General features: G+C 39.7%; 1 protein-coding gene across 2 annotated transcripts in view; it reads left to right on the top strand.

Moving 5' to 3' along the window:
- NPAT (nuclear protein, coactivator of histone transcription) overlaps positions 1-21,841 on the top strand; it is a 66,777-nt gene that overhangs the window by 18,307 nt on the left and 26,629 nt on the right. For both annotated transcript variants that reach the window (XM_038005251.2, XM_008020754.3), the window contains exons 2-10: positions 7,810-7,928; positions 11,511-11,571; positions 13,634-13,706; positions 15,311-15,351; positions 16,204-16,425; positions 17,364-17,445; positions 18,961-19,048; positions 20,033-20,124; positions 20,208-20,295. In XM_038005251.2, the coding sequence (XP_037861179.2) occupies positions 7,810-7,928; positions 11,511-11,571; positions 13,634-13,706; positions 15,311-15,351; positions 16,204-16,425; positions 17,364-17,445; positions 18,961-19,048; positions 20,033-20,124; positions 20,208-20,295 (866 nt within the window). The remainder of the gene's footprint in view (positions 1-7,809; positions 7,929-11,510; positions 11,572-13,633; positions 13,707-15,310; positions 15,352-16,203; positions 16,426-17,363; positions 17,446-18,960; positions 19,049-20,032; positions 20,125-20,207; positions 20,296-21,841) is intronic.

Raw genomic sequence — 21,841 nt, 5'->3', positions numbered from 1 at the left:
TCTGCCTGGGAATTTGTCTCTTGCTGCTATCAATTCTCCTTCTGAAGAATATATCTAACTGCCATTAGGATAAGGACAGTGACCACAATTGCTGCTTTCTGTTGACAGGGATGCCGTTTTGCAAAAATGGCAGTCCGATCTCTCTCAGAAGCCTAAGAGTTCCTAGTAAAAGGGAGCCATCGTCTGAGGCTCCATTGGCATGACCATATGGAGTTTGATGATCTCTAATTGAGAAGAAACAAATTTTACAAGGAGGTTAAATATATATGGACCAAATAGTATATTATACAAAAAGGAGCTGGAAGGGAGAAATGTAGTCCCAAAATAACAGAAATAAGGAGCAAAATAGACTAAACATGCTGAAACAATGTTATGGCAAGAGCTGTTTCACCCTGGTGAAAGAAATTAAATCTTGTATGGGGGCAGTTAAACTTTAGAAGAAAAATAACTTTTTAGGGGAGTATATAATCCCTTGGGAGTTCAGGATTAACGGGTCCTTGGCAAAGATGCCTTGTGGGGAACAGAACTAGGGTGAGAAGAGCAAGCATAGGAGAGACTATAAAGAGGATGTCCATGATAGGTTAATGACACTTAACCTTTTGTCATATTTAGCTTGAGGTCTCTGATTTTTTCACAGTGGTACTTCGGGTACTGTTCCAGGTCAACAGAGGTAATTCCGTCAGTTTTCCTAGGCCTTTACTCATATAATGAATATATATAGTGAATCTAATGTATGTATAATACATACATATATATACGTATATATATACACATATTATGAATATATATGTGTGTATATATGTATATGAATGTAAGATACATATATATGTATATATATAATGAATATATATATAATGAATCTAAGAATCTTTTCCAGTGACATTTACTGGCATAGGAGTAGAAAGGAGTATGGTATAAGGTCTCTCTCAGTGCGGACCTAGAGAGGGAGAGAGGATAGGAAGTGCCTTTACCCAGTACTGTGCCCCCTGGGTTGAATAGAGATGGCCCTAGTTCTCAGAATTGGGCTTCTGACAGTTGTTTCAGTTCCTATTGGAAGTGGGCCAAAGATGTTATACATGTAATCTAATCAGAGGTTTCTTGGTCTAGCAAGAAATCATTGGTGAGAAAAGGTCATCTGTATATCATTTCGAAGGGAATTAAACCCAGCTTTATAGGGGTGTTTCTAACATGTAGTAGGGCTATGGGAAGAAGAGTAATCCAGGGCAGATGAGTCTCTCAAAACAGTTTTCTGTGGTACCTTTTGATAATGTCCTCTGTCTTTTCTACCTTTCCTGAAGATTGTGGTCTCCAAGCACAATGAAGATAGTATTGTATGCCTACTGCCTTTGAGACCCCCTGGGTGACAGCTGCCTTGAAGGAAGGGCCATTATTACTCTGGAGGTGTTGAGGAAGTCTATAGCAAGGAGTTACATCATTAATTAGTACTTTTATCACCTCAGAAGCTTTCTCTGTCCAACATGGAAATGCTTCTACTCAGTTAGTGAAGATATCTACCCACACTAAGAGGTATTGGATGCCTCTTGTCTTCCGCATGGGGTGAAATCTGTCTGCCAGTCTTCCCCTGGATAACCTCCCATTATTTGGGTTCCGGAAGGGAGAAGATGTTGCTTGAGGGGATTACTTCTAATACTAACAAGTATTTCTAATACTTCTAAGGCAAGTCTCACAAGCATTAGTGACCTGTTTGACCATTTTTAGCAGATTTTTACCTGAAAACATTTGGGCCAGTTGATAAGTTTTATGCTTACCTAGGTGGAGGGCTTGCTAAAGGATTTTAAGAACTTTTAAGAACTACCTGGCCGGTAGCTGATATATAAAGTTTGCTGTCCTCTGATTTTAGCCATCCCGAAGGCTAAAAGGTGTGTCCCTGAGAGGTGGCCCATTCTATTTCTGCAGGAGAATATTGAGGTTTTATTTCTCTTGGAGCCCTCCCAGATCAGAGGGGCCTCAAGTGGATCAAAAATCTGGGGCCCTCTTGCTGCCGATTTAGCTGCTTGGTCTGCCAACTTAGTTCCTCAGCTATTTCATCTGTTCACTTTTAGTGGCCTTTACAATGTATTATTACCACTTCCCATGGAAGGAAAACTGAGGAATATGATCTCTTAATTTCCTGGTGGTATGAGAGACCTATTAGCTGTAAGGAAGTCCTTTTCTTTCCAGATAGTGGCATGGGCAGGGAGGACCAAGAAAGTATACTCAGAATGAGTATAAATGTTAACTGCTTTCCGTTTGCTTAATTCACCCTCGTGAGGGCAGTTACCTCAGCTAGTTGATCTCTTGTGTCTGAGGAGAGAGGCATGCTATCAATATCATTTAGGGTGACTATTGCATATCCTGCTTTATGGATCGCTTATTCCACAGAAGAACTTCCATCTGTGAAGAGAGTCCAGTCTGGGTTCTTTAAGAGAGTTTCTTCGAGGTCTTCTCTGGCCACATAGGTTTCCCCTACTATCTATTCGCAGTCATGTTCAAGCCTCCCCAGCTTTCTCTGGGAGGAAAGTTGCTGGGTTTAGGGAGGGACAGGTTCTTAACTGGGCTGCAGATCTCTCTAATAGCACTGCTTAATATTTGAGGAGACGATTGTCCACTACCCAGAGCCTCCCCTTAGAAGACAGCAGTCCTGCCATATTATGTGGGGTATAAATGGTTACGTTGTACCCCATGGTTACCTTAGTGGCCTCTGGTACTGACAAGGTTAGTGCTGTGACTGCCCGGAGGCAGACTGGCCATCCTTTAGCTACCAAATTAAGCTCCTTGCTTAGGTAACCTACAGGTTTCTGGGCTGGACCTTGGGCCTGAGTTGGAACTCCCTGGGCCATTCTCTTCCTTTCTGATACGTAAAGATTGAATGTCTTCCCTATGGGAAGACTAAGGGCTGGTGCCTCAAGCAAGGCCTGTTTCAGTTGGTCAAAGGTCCTTTTAGCCTCTGGTTCCCAAATTAGGGAGTGAGTCTTAGTCTCCTGAGTCTCCTTTATTGTGTGATATAAGGGACAAACTATTTCACCATACCTGGGTATCCATAGTCCTGTAATCCCCAAGAATCCTCTCAGTTACTTGAGGGTTTGGGGGAGAGGAAAAGAGGAGATGGACTTAATCCTTTCTTCACGTAGTTTGCTGGTCCCATCTGATAAGACTAGACCTAGGTACTTCACTGAAGTCTGACAGAGCTGAGCCTTAGATTTTGAGACCTTATATCCTCTGTTAGCCAGAAAATTAAGACAAGCCTTACGCTCGTCCTGAGACTTCCTTAATTGGAGCGCAAAGGAGAATATCATCATCTACATATTGTAAACCTGAGGATAAAGGAACTCAGATCTTTTGACAACACCTGCCCAAACAGCTGGGGGCTGTCTTAGAATCTCTGTGGTAACACCATCCAGGTTAGCTATGTAGTCTGGTTGGATGGATCCTTGAATGCAAACAAATACTGGCAGTTGGGGTGTAATGGTATGCAGAAAAAAGATGTCCTTTAGGTTCAGGACTGTGAACCATTTAGTTCTCCCAAGTATTTGAGTTAGGGTATAGGGATTGGGAACCACCATATGGATTGGAACCACATCCTCATTAATGAGGCAGAGGTCTTGTACCAGTCTCCTTCCTTTATTGCGTTTTTGTAAATCCAATATTAGAGTATTACAAGAGCCGTTGCAGGGTTTAAGGAAGCCCTGCATCCTTGAGTTATCAGTGATGGCTTCTAGCCCTTTCCTAACTTCTGGTTTTAGGGGATATTGTCTCTGGTTAGAGAAGGTGGGATCCTTAAGGTGGACCCAGACCAGTATGGCAATTATGGCTGCACCAATTTTCCTTTGAGTTGCCCAGACTTCTGGGTTAATTAATATCGGTCTGCACTAAGGTGAGACAAAGAGTCTGTCCTGGAGCCATAAGGATGGTGGGTCCCATACCAGCTAAAATAGCCCTGCCTAGCAGAGGAGTTGAGCTTTCAGGTATGATTTAAAAGTCATGGGTAAACAAAAGGTCACCTCAACTATAACTAAGGGGTTGGGAAAAACATCAGGTTAAAGGCTTTCCTGAGACATCCCTAACAGTCATACTAAGAAAGGAAGGGAGGACTGGCCTAATAAGTTGCCTCCCAAGAGGGAAAAAAAATCAGTCCCTTACATAGCAAAGCTCCCTGTAGTCACAGGACTATGCTGACTCCTGACACAATTGGGGCGGGGGAGGGGAGGGCGGGAACAACTTAAATGCAGGGAAGGGAAGTTGCCTGAGGGAAATAACCTCTTGCCCTATGCAAATGGGTTCCTTCAACAGTGGAAAGAAAACTCTCAGTCATTACATCCTCCTTCTAAGAACAGACAAAAACCAAGTTGTTCTGAATTACACTGCTGATGACTAAGCAAAATGCTCATTCCACTCAGTAATATTGTCACTGTGGTTTGCAACAACACCCTTAATGTTGTATACGAAGATGAGATAGGAGCCAGGAAAGAAAGAAGAAAATGCTATAGGAAAGACTGGAGGTCTTGACTGACACCCGAACGGGCTCTTGGGGATTGGGGCCGGTCCAGGAGCCTTCAGGTAATACTGAGGTGTAGCCTCAGCCAGATGCCTTTGTAGGAACCTAGTTTTTAGATTCCTTCCTGGGCAGGGGTCGTCGCGAGAGACCACTCGACACGGAAGTCACAGTGGAGAGATTTATTGCTAGCGCGCTAGGGTCCTATGTCCGAAGTTGGCCACAGGACCCTGAATGCTTGTTACAGACAGTTTATAAAGACAAAAACTACAAAAATTCACAAAGCTTGAGGCGCAAGATGATTGGAGCAGGTTATGGCCTGAGCAAGATGTCTTACTCTAATTGGTTGGTTTGAACCTGGTTTGAACCCGCGCGGGGTATTTCCCGGACTTGTTCTTCTGTTTGAATTCCAGGAATTTGGGTGGGTGTTTTAGATAGCCACACGGACATCGGGCGAGTGCTTTAGATGGCCACCTGGTCATTGGGTGGGTGCTTTTAGATAGCCACCTGGTGTGGCTTTTCTAAGCTTCTAAGTTTCTAAGTCTAAAAGTCTAAAGGTTTCTAAGTTTTTAAAGTCTATAGGTCTCTAAGTTTCTAAAGGTTTCTAAGTTTCTAAATCTATTTTCACCTTCAGTTGCCGGAGGACCTTATTCTGATCCTATGCAATGGCTAGACCTCTGTGAAGGGAGACTGGATTGAAACAAAGCCAACATTCCCAGTACCTGAGGGTGATGGCAGAGGCTTGACAAAGTCTTCCCCGGCAAGCCTGTCCTTTGCAACTGTGCCATTCGCTCTTAACTGGCTGACAGAGGTCCAGTGCTTCATCCATTTTTGGAAAAAAATGTAAAGGCAAGAAGCCTCAGAAATGAAAGTGTAAGAGGTCCACTCTTACCCTTCTACAGATCCCAGACAAGCCTCCAGAAATGACACAGGATTCATTCAGTGCCGCTGTGCTGGAAGCATCTCCGTGTCCTGTGGCACACCTGTCTGGGCCTCACTCACCTCTAGGCTCACTGCTGGGCCCTCTGCCCACTCGACCCAGCAGACTGCTTCTGGCCCGGATTCCATGCCCACTGCAGCTCTGCATTCAGCCCACAACTGGTCCAGTTGTGCCATGATTGTCTTCTACCTTGGAAGCCAGCATCTGGATGAGGGTGACATAGCGGGACCCAAAAACTTGGAGATACCAGCAACCACAGAGCCCCAGCTGTTGCCCAGGGAGTCCCCAAAGACCATTACAACTCTCTCTCCTTCCCACCGCCCACAGCATGGCAAACGGAGGTGGCAGGGGAACGCCTGTTTCAGCTCGTTTGTGTTACAGCTCGTTCCATCCCCCTACCCTGCTTCAGTCTGTGGTTCCTGGGCTGGCCCAGCCCCACTGCTGCTTTCAGTCGGGTAGCTGCCCAGTGCCAGCAGAGGACTGGAGGGCTACAGTGTTAGAGTTCCTTTCATACCCACCATTCAGCAGGTTCTGGGATCTTGTCCTGCGTGTAAGAAGAATGAGATTATGCGGACAATGGAGAGAGAGCAAGGCAACAGCTCTCGACACGAGAGGGGACCCGACATGAGTAGACCTCCATGTGAGAGGGGATTCCAAAGGCGGGTAGTCCCTATGTGTGGCTGAGTCTGAGGTTTTTATGGGCTCAGAATGGGAGAGTGCTGGCTGATTGCTCCATAGGTGAACCTGGAAAAAGCACCATTTGATTGGCTAAAAGACATTGAGGAAGTTCTCATTCTGGTCATGGACTCTACACAGAACTGACAGTTTCCAGGCTTCAGGCTGTCTTTGGCTTGAAGGTTATCGGGTTTCACCGGGTACCCTACACTTGTCTGCTTCGGAGTTTGTCTCCTGCTCTTATCCACCTTATTATTTCTTTATTCATATTTTCTATTTGGTGAGAGATTATTCTCATAATTTTCTAGACATGGATTCCTTTAGTTTTTCCAACTTATTTAAAAATAGCTCATTTATAGTCTCAAGTCTAATGTCTGGATTTTCCTCGGCAGACTTTTGGTTTTTTGACTCTGTATGAGCCATACTTTATTTCTCTGTGTGTATCATAATATTTTGTGAAAAAATTGGGTGTTTTAAATAATATAATGCAACAACTCTTGGAATTAGATTTTTCTTCTTCCGTGTTTGTTGTTGTCTTAACTGTTGCTGTTTGTCTAGTGAGTTTGCTGAACTAATTTTATGCAGTCTATATTCTGTGAAGAGTTGGTACTCTATGATTGGATGATGATTTCCTTAACTATTGGGAGCAAATAAATATCCCATTGTTAACTATTTCCTTAACTATTGGGAGCAAATAAATATCCCATTGTTTGCCAAGGGGGTCTGTGTGTGCATTGGGGCATGCTTTAGTTCAGCCAAGCAGTTGACCCACTCTGCCTTAGCCTTCCTTCACTAGTTAAAGTTAAGGTTCTTCTTGGAATTGGTAATGCTTTGATTCCCAAAGGGCATAAATTAAGAATTAAGGGAGTTCCTGTCTCACTTTTTATGCAGAGTAGGTCTTCTGTTCATTCTTTTTTTCTTTCTTTCTTTCTTTTTTTTTTTTGAGACAGAGTCTCACTCTGTTGCCCAGGCTGTAGTGCAGTGGCGCGATGTCAGTTCACTGCAAGCTCTGCCCCCTGGTTTCACACCATTCTCCTGCCTCAGCCTCCCGTGTAGCTGGGACTACAGGCGCCGGCCACCATGCCCAGCTAATTTTTTTTTTTTTTTTTTTTTTTTTTTTTTTTTTGTATTTTTAGTAGAGATGGGGTTTCACCGTGTTAGCCAGGATGATCTCGATCTCCTGACCTTGTGATCCGCCTGTCTCGTCCTCCCAAAGTGCCAGTATTACAGGCGTGAGCCACCGCGCCCGGCTATTCATTCTTTTTATAAATCGTTTGGCAAATAAATGAAGTATACAAATACATAGCATTGTTGTGAGAACATAGTTTCCTGATAACCCAGTAAGTGAATTTATACCATCAATTGACCTGGTCATTATGGAAGTTATGCAGTAGAGGAACATAGTTATTTATCATTAATTTATTGGTCCTCCTGTAAGTACTGTGAAATAATTATACTTGGTTAAACACTTTATTTTACTAATTTAGCTAGAATTGTTTCCTGTGAAAGGGCCACCTGTTCTATGAATTATACTTTGTATTGCAGCACAACCTGGTGTTTCTGTTCAAGGCTGCCAAACACTAGAGCATTCCACCGAAGGTTTAAATTGTGATATCAGTACATGCTATAGCATTTTCAATAGCAGTTTTAACCAAAAGTACAGAATTCAGTATAAGTACTTAAACTTTTATATTTTATTTAGGTTACTTACAGCAAGAAAACCTCATTTCTACCTGCCAGACTTTTATTTTGGAAAGTTCAGATTTAAAAGAATATGCAGAACACTGTACAGATGAAGGGTTTATTCCAGCCTGCTTACTGGTGAGTTATTTATTCCTTAAGGGAAATATTTCATCAACACAAGAGACTACATAGTCATAAAATCAGCTTATCAGAAAAAATATTGGAATTGGCAGAAATTTAATGGTTTATATTCATGCATGACTGGTAAGACCCAAAGAAGACCAGCTGTTCTTTTTACAAATTTATGCCAAAACTATTTAATGAATTACAACTCTGACTCTGAGAATTAGTTTCAAAATGACACCCTCGTTTATGATTAGTTTCGCTGCTGCTATCTCCATGCCTTTTTTTTTTCCCTTCCTGACCTGTATCTGGCTGCTCCTTTCAGACAAATACAAAACAGATATTTTGATTTATTATTGTCATTTCTTTTGTTAAATATCACTAGACCAACAAACCATCATTTGGCACGTAGTGGATACCTTCCAGAACTACATTATTTCACATGGTGTTTACTATTTTATTTTAAACATGGCTCCTTGAAGACTATCACAGATAACATCATGTTTGCTTAGGAAACTGAAAATGACGCAAAACTAAAGTTAAGCAAGGTCATAGAATACAGAGTGTACACAAATCCATTGTATTCTGTATGCCTGCAATGAACAATTGAAGTTTGGAAAATTTTTGAAAGTATGCATTTATAATAGCAACAAACAAAACGCTTAGAGATAATCTAACAAAATATGTGTGAAATCCAAATGCTCCAAATTGCCCGAAATCTAAGGCCTGAATAAAAGGAGAATTGTACTGTGTGCACAGATTGAGAGACTCAATATTGTTAAGGTGTTATTCCCCCCAATCTAATTATAGATTTTTCACAGTCAAAATGCCTGCAAGCATTTTTATAGGTAACACGGAGCTGAATTCTAAATTTTAAATGGAAAAGAAACTACAATAGCCTAAAGAGTTTCTGAAAAAGAACAATTTGGAGGACTCACATTACCAGATTTCAAAACTTACTAAAAAATATGATAATCAAGATTAAGGGGCATTTTTGATAGTTTAGGCATGTAGATCAGTGGAACCAAATACAAAGTCCATATAGAGACCCATACATCTGATTTTGACAAAGGCTTAAAGGCAATTCATTGCAGAAAGGATGGTCTTATCAACAAATGTTGCTGGAACACTCAGACATCCATATGTAGAAAAAGAACCTCTACAAATACCTCATACCTTATGCAAAAATTAACCATAAAATGGTTCAGAATGTAAAACACAAGACCATAAGACTTCTAAATGAAAACATAAGAAAAAAATTGTACAAAGTTGGATTTGACAATGAGTTTTATATATGACACCAAAAGCATGGGCTATAAAGGCAAAACTTAGGCCAATTTATAAAAAATTAAAAACTTGCTCTACAAGAGGCATGTTAAAAGAAATGGGCTGGGCCAGATACAATGGCTCATGCCTGTAATCCCAGCACTTTGGGAGGCCCAGGCAAGAGGATTGCTTGAACTCAGGAGTTCTATACCAGCCTGGGCAGCATAGTGAGACTTCATCACTAGAAAACAATTTTTAAAAATTAGCCAGGTGTGGTGGTGCACTTAGTCCCAGCTGCTTGGGAGGATGAGGCTGGAGGATCGCTTGAGCCCGGGAGGTGAAGGCTGCAGTGAGCCACAACTGCACCACCACACTTTAGCCTGGATGACAGGGTAAAACCCTGTCTCAAAAAAAAAAAAAAAAAAAAAAATGGCTGGGTGCAAATTTGTGTCTTACACATCTGATAAAGGGTTTATACCCAGAACATATGTATAGAACTCTTAAAACTTAACAACAAAAACCAAACAATTTTTTTAAGTGGATAAGAGATCTGAAGATACTTTTACCAAAGGAAATATACAAATGGAAATAAGCATATGAAAAGATCTTCCATATCATTAGTCATTAGGAAAATGCAAATTAATACCCCAGTGAGATACGAATATCTATTAGAATGGCTAATATAAGAAAACAGGTTTAAAAACTGGCAAGTCCTTGACCACAAATATGCAGAGCAGCAGGAACTCTTGTTTGTTACTGGTAAGAATTAAAAATCATACAGTTGCGGCCGGGCGCGGTGGCTCACGCCTGTAATCCCAGCACTTTGGGAGGCCGAGGCGGGCGGATCACAAGGTCAGGAGATCGAGACCATGGTGAAACCCCGTCTCTACTAAAAAATAGAAAAAAATTAGCCGGGCGCAGTGGCGGGCGCCTGTAGTCCCAGCTACTCGGGAGGCTGAGGTAGGAGAATGGCGTGAACCCGGGAGGCGGAGCTTGCAGTGAGCCGAGATTGCGCCACTGCACTCCAGCCTGGGCGACAGAGCGAGACTCCGTCTCAAAAAAAAAAAAAAAAAAAAAAAAAAATTAAAATTAAAAATCATACAGTTGCTTTTGAAAACAGTTTGCATTCCCCATGTGAACCAACACTCACATTACCCAAATCAGTTGAAAAACTTGTGTTCACACAAAAACCTAGACACTGGTGTTTGCTTATAGTGCCTAAAAACTGAAAACAGGCCAAGTGTGGTGGTTCACACCTGTAATCCCAGCACTTTGGGAGGCCAAGGAAAGCGGATAGTGAGGTCAAGAGTTCGAGACCATCCTGGCCAACGTAATGAAACCCCATCTCTACTAAAAATACAAAATTTAGCCAGCTATGATGGTGCATGCCTGTAGTCCCAGCTACTCAGGAGGCTGAGGCAGGAGAATCGCTTGAACCTGGGAGACGGAGGTTGTGGTGAGCCGAGACTGTGCCATTGCACTCCAGTCTGAGCAACAGAGCAAGACTCCATCTCAAAAAAAAAAAAAACTGAAAACAGGCCAGGCATGATGGCTCACACCTTTAATCCCAGCACTTTGGGAGGCTGAGGCAGGAACATGGCTTGAAGCCAGGAGTTCGAAGCTATAGTGAGCTGGGAGCAGCCATTGTACTCCAGCCTGTGTGTCAGAGCAAGACCCTGTCTCTAAAAAAAAAAAAAAAAATTTAAAAACTAGTGACAACCAAGATGTCTTTCAAAAGTGACAGACTCTGATGTGTTCATAACAAAGCATTACTACTACTCAGCAATAAAAAGCAACATGCTATTCACACAATAACATGGATGAATATTAAATAAATGCTTCTAATTTCTTCTAAATTAACAGTTCGGAACAAATAACAAATTGTAGATAGTGGGAGCCAAATTCCTCACTGTGTGAGAAAGAAGATATAAATAAGCATAATAATGAAACCAGTGGTGTTGAGTTATAATCTGAGATATTAGTATGACACTGTGGTTATTTTAATATATATACAGATAGATGCAGAAATACAAATGCTTGTGTATATGCATTTGTACATGTATGTGTAGCTGTCTGCTGAGAGGGTCTAGAAGCAGTAATACCCGAGTAGCTATAATGTCCTAGTCAAATGGGCAAGATTTTTTAGAAGCTTGGATGCAAACCCTAATGTCAGTGGCTATTTTCATTTTCGATTACCTGCTTCTTTACCCTTTCCTCATCAGCTACTCTGCAGTTAGATCTTTTATTAACTTGAATGGTGGAATCTTTTCTTGTGAGAAATTATTGGTGGTAGTATACAATTTTGGTAATATTTGATCTTTTTCTTTTCAGTCCTTATTTGGAAAAAACTTGACAACAATTTTAAATGAGTATGTAGCTATGAAAACAAAAGGTAAGAGTTCTGATTTGGAGTTTTTCTTGCTGATGTGTACAATATTTATCTACTTGATTTAGTTAAAAATAATTTTTAAAGGTGTCTTATAAAAGCCTTGAGAAAACTTGTCTCCGTTGTGATGACATAAATTTTTCTGGGACACATCTAATTTGTTTGTGGGTTTTGTTTTTTGTTTGTTTATTTTTGTTTTTTGTTTTTGAGACGGAGTTTCACTCTTGTTCAGGCTGGAGTGCAATGGCATGATCTCGGCTCACTGCAACCTCCAGCTCCTGGATTCAAGCTATTCTCCTCCATCAGCCTCCCAAGTAGCTGAGATTACAGGCCTGCACCACCATGCCCGGCTAATTTTGTATTTTTAGTAGAGGTGAGGTTTCTCCATGTTGGTCAGGTTGGTCTCAAACTCCTGACCTCAGGTGATCCACCACCTCGGCCTCCCAAAGTGTTGGGATTACAGGTATGAGCCACTGCCCCTGGTCATTTGTTTGTGTTTGTATTGAGTGTTACATAAACTGCAACAATCTTTATATTAGCAAAAATAACCCAAAAATTACCTTTAAAAAATATGTAAAATAAAACTCTTACCTCTGTGTTATCTATACTGATAAACAGACATCACTATGTGTTAAAAAGTTGTAAACTGCAAAAAAAAAAAAAAAAAAAAGGCTGGGCGCGGTGGCTCAAGCCTGTAATCCCAGCACTTTGGGAGGCCGAGACGGGCGGATCATAAGGTCAGGAGATCGAGACCATCCTTGCTAACACAGTGAAACCCCGTCTCTACTAAAAAATACAAAAAACTAGCTGGGCGAGGTGGCGGGCGCCTGTAGTCCCAGCTACTCGGGAGGCTGAGGCAGGAGAATGGCACAAACCCGGGAGGCGGAGCTTGCAGTGAGCTGAGATCCGGCCACTGCACTCCAGCCCAGACGACAGCGCGAGACTCCATCTCAAAAAAAAAAAAAAAAAAATTTTAAACCGACATTTTAATTTTAATTCTATGTAGTCTAAGTCTGAACATAGAAGCCAGTCATAAGCTGTCTTATAGTTACCAGCATATAAAATTCTACTTGCCTTAATTAAGGATGTTTTAGAGAAAAAGTTTTGACTGCTTATTCTCTAATATTGATTATTTTCAATAGCTTACAATATTAATAAAACAATTAGCATTAAACAATTTGCATAACATAAAAAGAAGCTTGACCTTTTTTGACATTGTCACTGTGTATAAGCATTGTGCTATGTGCTTTCATATGGTTTTTTTCGTCATTTAGTATTTTGTGTTTTTTGTTTGTTTGTTGTTTTGAGACTGGGGTATCTCTCTGTTGCCCAGGCTGGAGTGCAGTGGCACAATCTCGGCTTACCGCAACCTTCTCCTCCTGGGTTCAACCAATTCTCCTGTCTCAGTCTCCCGAGTAGCTGGGACTATAGGCGCACGCCACCATGCCTAGCTAATTTTTGTGATTTTAGGAGAGACAGGGTTTCACTGTGTTGGCCAGGCTGGTCTCGAACTCCTGACCTCATCATCTGCCCACCTTGGCCTCCCAAAGTGCTGGGATTACAGGCGTGAGCCATCATGCCCGGCCTCTCATTTAGTTTTTAGAATAACCCAGTGAGAGATATTGTTTAAAGCCATTTTTAAATATGAGAAACTCGAGGATTAAATTTCCACACTTACAAGGAATTTGCATAACCTTTATAGTAATTATTATAAGACAAATTATTTTAATTCACTTTCATATGTCATATATCAGATAGAACAAAGATCAGAAAAAGTGTTTCTCCCTTTTTTAATATAGTGAAGGTGTAAAATTATTGGCCAAAAAATGCTCAGAGATTTTACAGATGTCCATTTCTACTCATATTGTATCTGATACTCAGTGACTTTAGAAGAGAAAGCAACGTTATTATAGCTTTGCAAGCTATTTTACAAAGTAGATTTATTTCTCATTTTCCAACCTACTGTCAATAATCGAAAGACAAGGGTTTTTTGTGTGTTTTTGTTCAAAATGAATAATGAAATTTCTTCAGCTGGGTTTATTAAGAACCTTTTCCTCCTGTGATTTAGAAACATCAAATAATGTCCCAGCAATAATGTCATCTTTATGGAAGAAATTGGACCATACACTTTCTCAGATCAGGTAATAAGCTATTAGAATGTGCCTAATGATTTTGGAATTCAAATACACTTTGGGTTTAAATCTTCTTAAGACCTATACAGTATACTTATGTAACACTTAAGCAGTTTTGAAATTACTCTAGAGGTTGCTGGTACTCTGTGGAGGCTTCTGACTGACATTATTTAAAATAAATAGCATACTTTTAATAAAATATTTAGAAAACTAAGCTATGTAATAGTTTAATGACATTTCCAAGTTTCCATAGCAATTTAGAGGCAGATATATTGTTAGAATACAAATCACCTAATCCCAGGCCACTGTGAATTCCCTTAGGCAGCTGTCTCTTTATTACATATTCACAGAATTGATGCATTGAACCCATACCCACTTGATTTCTTAACTTGAAATAAGCTTGAAGAATAATGCCAATTCTGAAATCTTCTGGTATCAATTTTATGAAAATCTCCTATTTGACAATAAAATTTGTTATGAAAACCATAGTCTCTTAACCTTTCTTTCAGAGATATGAGTGACTACCCCACCTAACTTCAGCATGGGTTTCATTTTCTTTCTCTGCTTAAACTGCTAAAATGGCTCCAAATGCTTTCTACTTAACTCTGGACCACATCTTACTTGGTAGTCTTATCTTTATATTTCTCTTTCCTGACTCGAGTTTTATGGATCTTGTTGGAGACTTACTTGACATATTTTTTATGATAATGGCACAGTGTCTGTGACTTTATCGAATAAAGGGGTGGGCCACTCTGATTCATACTAAAATAATTAACTTGTACTGTGAATTTTTCCATGTTTGTTTGCATTTTCTTTAGGGGTTCAATAAAATAATTTCATAGCCATAAATTTGATAAAAGCTGGATGTCCTCTGACATTAACTTGGGGATTCCGAAGTATTTATATATGGAGTCATGGAAAATCAGAATTTCTCTATGGGAAGGCATCTCTGTAATTGTGAAAGATAATAAAAAATGTATTCTTTGTATATTCTTACTTAAAAATGTAATATGCAGAGTTTCTAAAGTTAAATTATATTCTTTTTATTTTTTCAAGAGGTAGGGTCTCACTCTGTTACCTAAGCTGGAGTGCAATGGTGTGATCATAGCTCTTATAGCCTTGAATGCCTCAGCTCAAAAGTTTCTCCCACCTCAGCCTCCCAAGTACCTAGGACTACAGGCGCATGCCACCTGGCTAATTTTTATTTCGTTTCATAGAGACAGTCTTGCTATGTTGCTCAGGCTGGTCATGAACTCTCAGCCTCAAGTGATCCTCTCACCTCAGCCCCCCAGCGTGCTGGGATTACAGGCATGAACCACCGTACCCAGCCCAGATTGCATTCTTAACGTAATGTCAAGGCACTCTAACGCATATTACATTGGATAGAAACTTGTTAATTAAAATTGTGTGTTGTGAGTGTGTCTACGTGCCACTATTTTTCTCCTGAAGCAAATCAGAGTTGCTTACCCAAAAAATGTGTTTATCTTTTTTGTCTGAGAGAGATTTTTTGCTTTTTACCTCATAACTAACTTCAGGTCTGACTGTAACTAAATCATAGTGGATGTCGGCAACAAAAATTTTTTGATGGATAACTACTTTGTTTTCTTTGTTAGGAGCATGCAAAGTTCCCCAAGGTTTGCTGGCAGTCAGAGAGGTTGGTATCCCACTTTAAACAATGTTCACAATTACTTCAAACTTACACTATCAGATGAACATTTTAATTCATTATACACATGTGCTAAGTGTATATTTTGCTTAAACTACTGTTTTTCTTTGTGGTTTTTTGTTTGTTTGTTTTTGTTTTTTGAAATGGTGTCTCGCTCTGTTGCCCAGGCTGGAGTGCAATGACACGATCTCAGCTCACCGCAACCTCCACCTCCTGGGTTCAAGCGATTCTCCTGCCTCAGCCTCCCAAGTAGCTGGGACTACAAGCATGTGCCACCACACCCAGCTAATTTTTTTTTAATTTTTAATACTTTTTTTTTGTATTTTTGTATTTTTTTTAATTTTTGTAATTTTTTTTTGTATTTTGCCATGTTAGCCAGGATGGTCTCAATATCTTGACCTCGTGATCTGCCTGCCTCAGCCTCCCAAAGTGCTGGGATTACAGGCGTGAGCCACCGCACCTGGCCAAACCACCTTTTTTTAAGTACAGTTATGTTAATTAATATTTTCATTTATCATAAAAATATTTTGTAAATACTCCCTACATTTCACATAGACTCATGTAGAATGTTTTAATTCTCATGAGTTTAGGTTTATTAATTCATGGGGGTATTATCAATATGAATTATTGCAGAACAAATACAATCTTGGATTTATAAAGCTTGAGTGTATTCATTTTAGTTTCTTCTGAAAGTCACATAAATTTAGTTGATATATTTAGGGGTCATTCTTCAATCTGTTGATGTAACATGTTATATAAGAGGATGCATCATATTGACTTCTTATAATTCCCAAACTACCCTGACATTGAATTTGTTTTTTAAATGCTTATATGTTTCAGCCCGAACAAGAACTGGAATTGCAGAAATCAAACGGCAGAGAAAGCTTGCATCTCAAACAGCTCCAGCCAGTGCAGAGTTGCTCACTTTACCTTACCTTTCAGGACAGTTTACTACTTCTTCCACAGGTACACAAGTTGCTCGACCAAGTGGCCAAATTTCAGATCCATCGAGGTCATATTTTGTAGTGGTCAACCATTCACAGTCACAAGATACTGTAACCAGTAAGTTTACGTTTTGTTCTCTTAAATTTTGTTGTTAATGAAATTGTATAAATGAGATAATATACTAATGTCTTTATACTCAGTGTAAAAATATGAACCCCCCCAAAAAAAAAAGATGAGAGAGACTAAAAGTGGAACAGACTTCTAGATTTGCTATAAGCATATAAAATCTTTAAGGCATTTTAATCTAGGATTCTTCCTATTTCTACTCTAACTGAAGTCCACCTTGAACTCTCTAATTCTCCATTTTTGGCATTAAGAGAAAAGGACCTTGTTGCATTTGATTTTAAATGGAATGTACGTTATATTTTCTACCTCCTTGCCTTTGTTGATGTCAGTCTGTTCTCCTGGAATGAGGAATGCCTTTCCACTTCTTCTCTATCTTTACATGTTAGAAATCCTACATATGCCTGGCTGAACCTTAGAGTTAGGAATATCCTTAGAGAGCGTGTGGTATATCTTATTTGTTGCATACTTGAAACTTTTGAAAACACATGATAGTAAGCGATAAGAAGCTAGTTAATAACAGAGTTGGGATTAGAATTCAGGAGTTAGCACTCTCAGTTCACAAACCAGTTATCTTTCTGTGCAGCTAAAATTTATTGCCATCAAGATCTCCCCCATTTTCACCTTTTCCAAATCCTTTTCTATACCCAGAATGCTTAGTTTATACTTCTTAGAGTTTTTCCATTCTACCATATTATTTTTTGTTGAGACTATACTGTACTTTGGATTTTATTGTAAAACCTTAAGGCATAAAGACTATATTTTATTGATCTTAATATCTTTTACCATGCTTTATAGATGGTAGGCACTCAGTACATGTTAATTGAATTTAATATAAGATAATAATCACTATTTAAAGCTTTTTATCCCATTACAAGTTTAGAAAATTATTCCATTTCTTTGGCTTACTGTTATGTTTTCTTGAAATACAGCTGGAGAAGCTTTAAACGTCATTTCTGGTGCTCAGGAAAAGAAAGCACATGCCAGTTTAATGTCTCCCGGTAGACGCAAAAGGTAAATGCTTTTTAAAAGAGACAAGTTACCTGTATCCGTTTAAAAAAAAAATTACATCAGGATACTTACATTGTGAATAAACTAATAAGACCAGATTATGTTCTGATCTGTTATTAGAACTATTCCAAAATACATTGTCTTTCTTCACATTCTAGCCTGCCTGAAATTGGGTTGCATCTCTCAATTAATGGCATATCACTGTTTCATGGGAAATATGTTTATTCTGTAATGGTATATAAAATAATGGTATATCTTACAAATGATGTTATCCCAGGTTTTTTGAAGTCCATGTTTTTTAACCGAATGTAAATAATTCCATTATGTTCTATGCTGCACACACATTTAAAGTCCTAAGATCAATTGATGGAATTTTTCCAGGCACAATCTTTGAGAAAAATGTTTTTCTGTCTTACTTACCCTGTGTGTCTTTGTTTGAAGAATATTTTTAAAAAGAAATAGTAGTTTTAAAATGTTTCTTCTGGTTTCTTAGCTGCCAAGCCCTGGGTATTTTTGTTAGAGTTTTTACTTTTGGTTGTCTTTCATTCAAGACTGACCTCAGCCTCCTTTGTTGGAGCCTTTCTCACTTCACCATATAAAATAATAAACAGTAATATCGATTTATTTAATTTTAGAGATAGGGCCTTGCTCTCTTGGCCAGGCTGGAGTATAGTGGTGCGATCATAACTCGTTGCAGCCTCGGACTTGTGGGCTCAGAAGATCCTCCCACCTTAGCCTCCCCAGTAGCCAGCACCACAGGCACATGCCACCACACCCAGCTAATTTTTTTATTTTTTGTAGAGATAGGGGTCTCACTTTGTTGCCCAGGCTAGTCTCAAACTCCTGGCTTCAAGTGATCTTCCCACCTTGGCCTCCCAAATTGCTGGGATTACAGATGTGAGCCACCATGCGCAGCCATAAAAGAGCAATATTAATATTTAACATTTATAGGAACCTTGACTTTTTAAATAAAGTCTTTATATATACTTTATTTCATTCCATTCTTTAGTAAACCCAGTAATGCAGTTGGTCATTATAAAGTGGATTAGAGAGTCAGAGCTTGCTGTGCTTCAGACCACATAGGTAGTAAGTGGTAAAGCTAGACTTCAAACTCATTTTTTTGAATCCAAGACTACTAATACTTTTTGTACTTCCCTTTGTTCCTACCACAAATAGAGAATATACAGTTGACCTTAGACAACACAGGTTTGAACTACATGGGTTCATTTATACTCAAGTTTTTTTCAACCAAACACAGATTGAAAATTTAGTAGTAAAACCTACCTAGATGCAGTGTGCTGACTTTTTGAGTACATGGGCTTCCTAGTGCAGACGGTAGGACTTGAGTACATGTGGATTTTGATATCCTTGGGGGTCCTGAAACCAGCCCCCTGCAGATACAGGGACAACTGTGTCTGTTCTGCTATGGTGATCTTAACATTTATGTCTGTGTATGTATTTATCTTTAAATCTGTTAAACATAGTGGTTAAAAGAAAAGTTTCTAAAATGTGTTTCAGTGAATCTCAGAGAAAAAGTACCACTTTGTCTGGCCCTCATTCAACAATACGGAATTTCCAAGATCCAAACGTATTTGCAGTAGAAAAAGTAAGTGACTCTGCCAAACTCTGCAACTTAAAATATTCCTGAGTTTAAAAAATACAGATATATACACAAATGTATGTATATATGTATCAAATAAAGAAACGGGTAAGTTTATAGATATCTATAAATACTTTGTTGTTGTTGGCTCATTTAATAAAATACTGGCCAGGTGCTGTGGCAAACGCCTGTAATCCCAGCACTTTGGGAAGCTGAGGCGGGCAGATTGCTTGAGCTCAGGAGTTCAAGACCAACCTGGGCAACATGGTAAAACCCCGTCTCTACAAAAAATACAAAAATTGGCTAGACGTGGTAGCACGTGTCTGTAGTCCTCGCTGCTTAGGAGGCTGAGATGGGAGGATTGCTTGAGCCTGGGAGGTCGAGGCTGCAGCGAGCCATGATCATACCACAACATTCAAGCCTGAGTGACAGAGTGAGACCCTGTCTCAAAAAAAAAAAAAAAACTGTCTAGTGAGTAGTGGCTTATACCTGTAATCCCAGCATTTTGAGAGGCCAAGGGGAACGGATCTCTTGAGGCCAGGAATTCAAGACCAGCCTGGCCAACTGTCTCTACTAAAAATATAAAAATTAGCTGGGTGTGATGGCGCACGCCCATAATCCCAGCTACTATTCAGGAGGCTGAGGCACAAGAATTGCTTGAACTGGGAGGTGGAGGTTGCAGTGAACTGAGATCGTGCCACTGCACTCCATCCTGGGCTACAGAGCCACACTGTAAAAATAGGGCATTTTCTGGGGTTTGATGATGAGTGTGGAAGTGTATAAGAAAGACCTGGTGAAAGATCTGTGAAAACATTGCAAATTATAGTGTTGTATTCAGGTATTAATATGGAGGGAGCCACCACAACCTCTGAGTTTCCATTTAGGTTTATTAAAACTATCCAGCTTTTATCGGTTTGTTCTTTTCTAATAAATATTAAATAGCAGAATACTCTTTATTGTCCTTTTGCTAACAGTGGCTTTCTTTTCCAGCAAATGGTTATTGAAAATGCACGAGAAAAAATACTAAGCAACAAATCTCTTCAAGAAAAGCTAGCAGAAAACATAAATAAATTTTTAACTAGGTAAGCTATATATGTTTAAAATGCCTAATTGTTTTTGCCTAATTGCATAACTATAATAAAGATTTTTCTTTCTTTATTAACAGTGATAACAATATTGCCCAAGTACCTAAGCAAACAGATAACAACCCTACGGAGCCAGAGACTTCGATTGATGAATTCTTAGGACTTCCGGTATGGGTGGTTGGGGTGCGCATGTGTGCGTGTGTATTACTTATAGTTAAGATTGGTGGTATTTTGGTTTCATTTCAAAACCATTGCCAACATAAGATGTTATGATTTGCCATCTAATTAGATAAAATGATTTACAATAGTAAGATCAAACTTTTCTTCATTCATTGAATGTAATCTGTTCCTGAAAAACACATCGGATGATGACTTAAAATAGAATCTATATTGCATCCACATCATGGATTCCTAAGTATTCCTAAGTATTCCTAAAAATTTGTTAGTGGGTGTATTTGTGTGTAATAAACAATAATACAGTGTTTAAAAAAATTACATTTCTTCTGCACTGCTACAAACTGTATAATACTTTAGAGAAACAATGAAATATTAAAGATACGTAATGGGGCCAGGCACGGTGGCTCATTGCCTATTATCCCAGCACTTTGGGAGGCCAAGGAGGGCAGATCACTTAAGGCCAGGAATTCGAAACCAACCTGGCCAACATTGGCGAAATCTCATCTCTACCAAAAATACAAAAATTAGATGGGCATCATGACATGTGCTTGTTATCCCAGCAGCTCAGGTGGCTGAAGCAGGAGAATCCTTGAATCCAGGAGGCGGAGGTTGCAGTGAGCGGAGATCGCACCACTGCTCTCCAGCCTGGACGACAGAATGAGACCCTGTCTCAAAAAAATAAGAAAAAAAGATATCTAATGAATCCAAGTAATAGTTAACTAAATAAAATGAACAAAACTTTTTTTTTTTTTTTTGAGACGGAGTCTCTGTTTCCCAGGCAGGAGTGCAGTGGCACAGTGTCAGTTCACTGCAAGCTCTGCCTCCCGGGTTCACACCATTCTCCTGCCTCAGCCTCCCGAGTAGCTGGGCTACAGGCACCCGCCACCACGCCTGGCCAATTTTTTGTACTTTTAGTAGAGACAAGGTTTCACTGTGTTAGCCAGGATGGTCTCCATCTCCTGACCTCGTGATCTACCCACCTCAGCCTTCCAAAGTGCTGGGATTACAAGCTTGAGCCACCATGCCCAGCCAATAAAATGAACAAGACCTTTTTAAAGAGAAAGATTGCTAACCAAATGACAGTTTGCCTGTGAGGCTTAATACTAAGAGAAGAAAGATGGGGACAATGGTCACTGTTGCTATTCATTGGTAGTATATACAAAGGAGAGTGAGCTAGTAAGGGAGAAATATAATAGTATGTGTTTTAAGATTTGTTGATGTGCAACTATGCTTTAATATACCTTTTTTTTTTTTTTTTTTTTTTTGACAGGGGTCTCACTCTGTTGCCCAGGCTAGAGTGCAGTGGCTCAATCATGGCTCACAGTAGTCTTGATCTCCCTGAGCTCAAGTGATAACTCCCACCTCCGCCTTCTCAGTAGCTGGGACTACAGGCACATGCCACCATGCTCAGATAATTTTTGGTTTTTGTTTGATTTTGTTTTTTGAGATGGAGTATCACCGGGTCGCCCAGGCTGGAGTGCAGTGGCACGATCTCTGCTCACTACAACCTCCGCTTCCCGAGTTCAAATGATTCTCC

The sequence above is a fragment of the Chlorocebus sabaeus genome, chromosome 1 (assembly GCF_047675955.1).
Source record: "Chlorocebus sabaeus isolate Y175 chromosome 1, mChlSab1.0.hap1, whole genome shotgun sequence".
Lineage (NCBI taxonomy): Eukaryota > Metazoa > Chordata > Mammalia > Primates > Cercopithecidae > Chlorocebus > Chlorocebus sabaeus.
The sequence above is the reverse complement of the archived record's forward strand: the minus strand, read 5'-3'. Positions and strand labels throughout refer to the sequence as shown.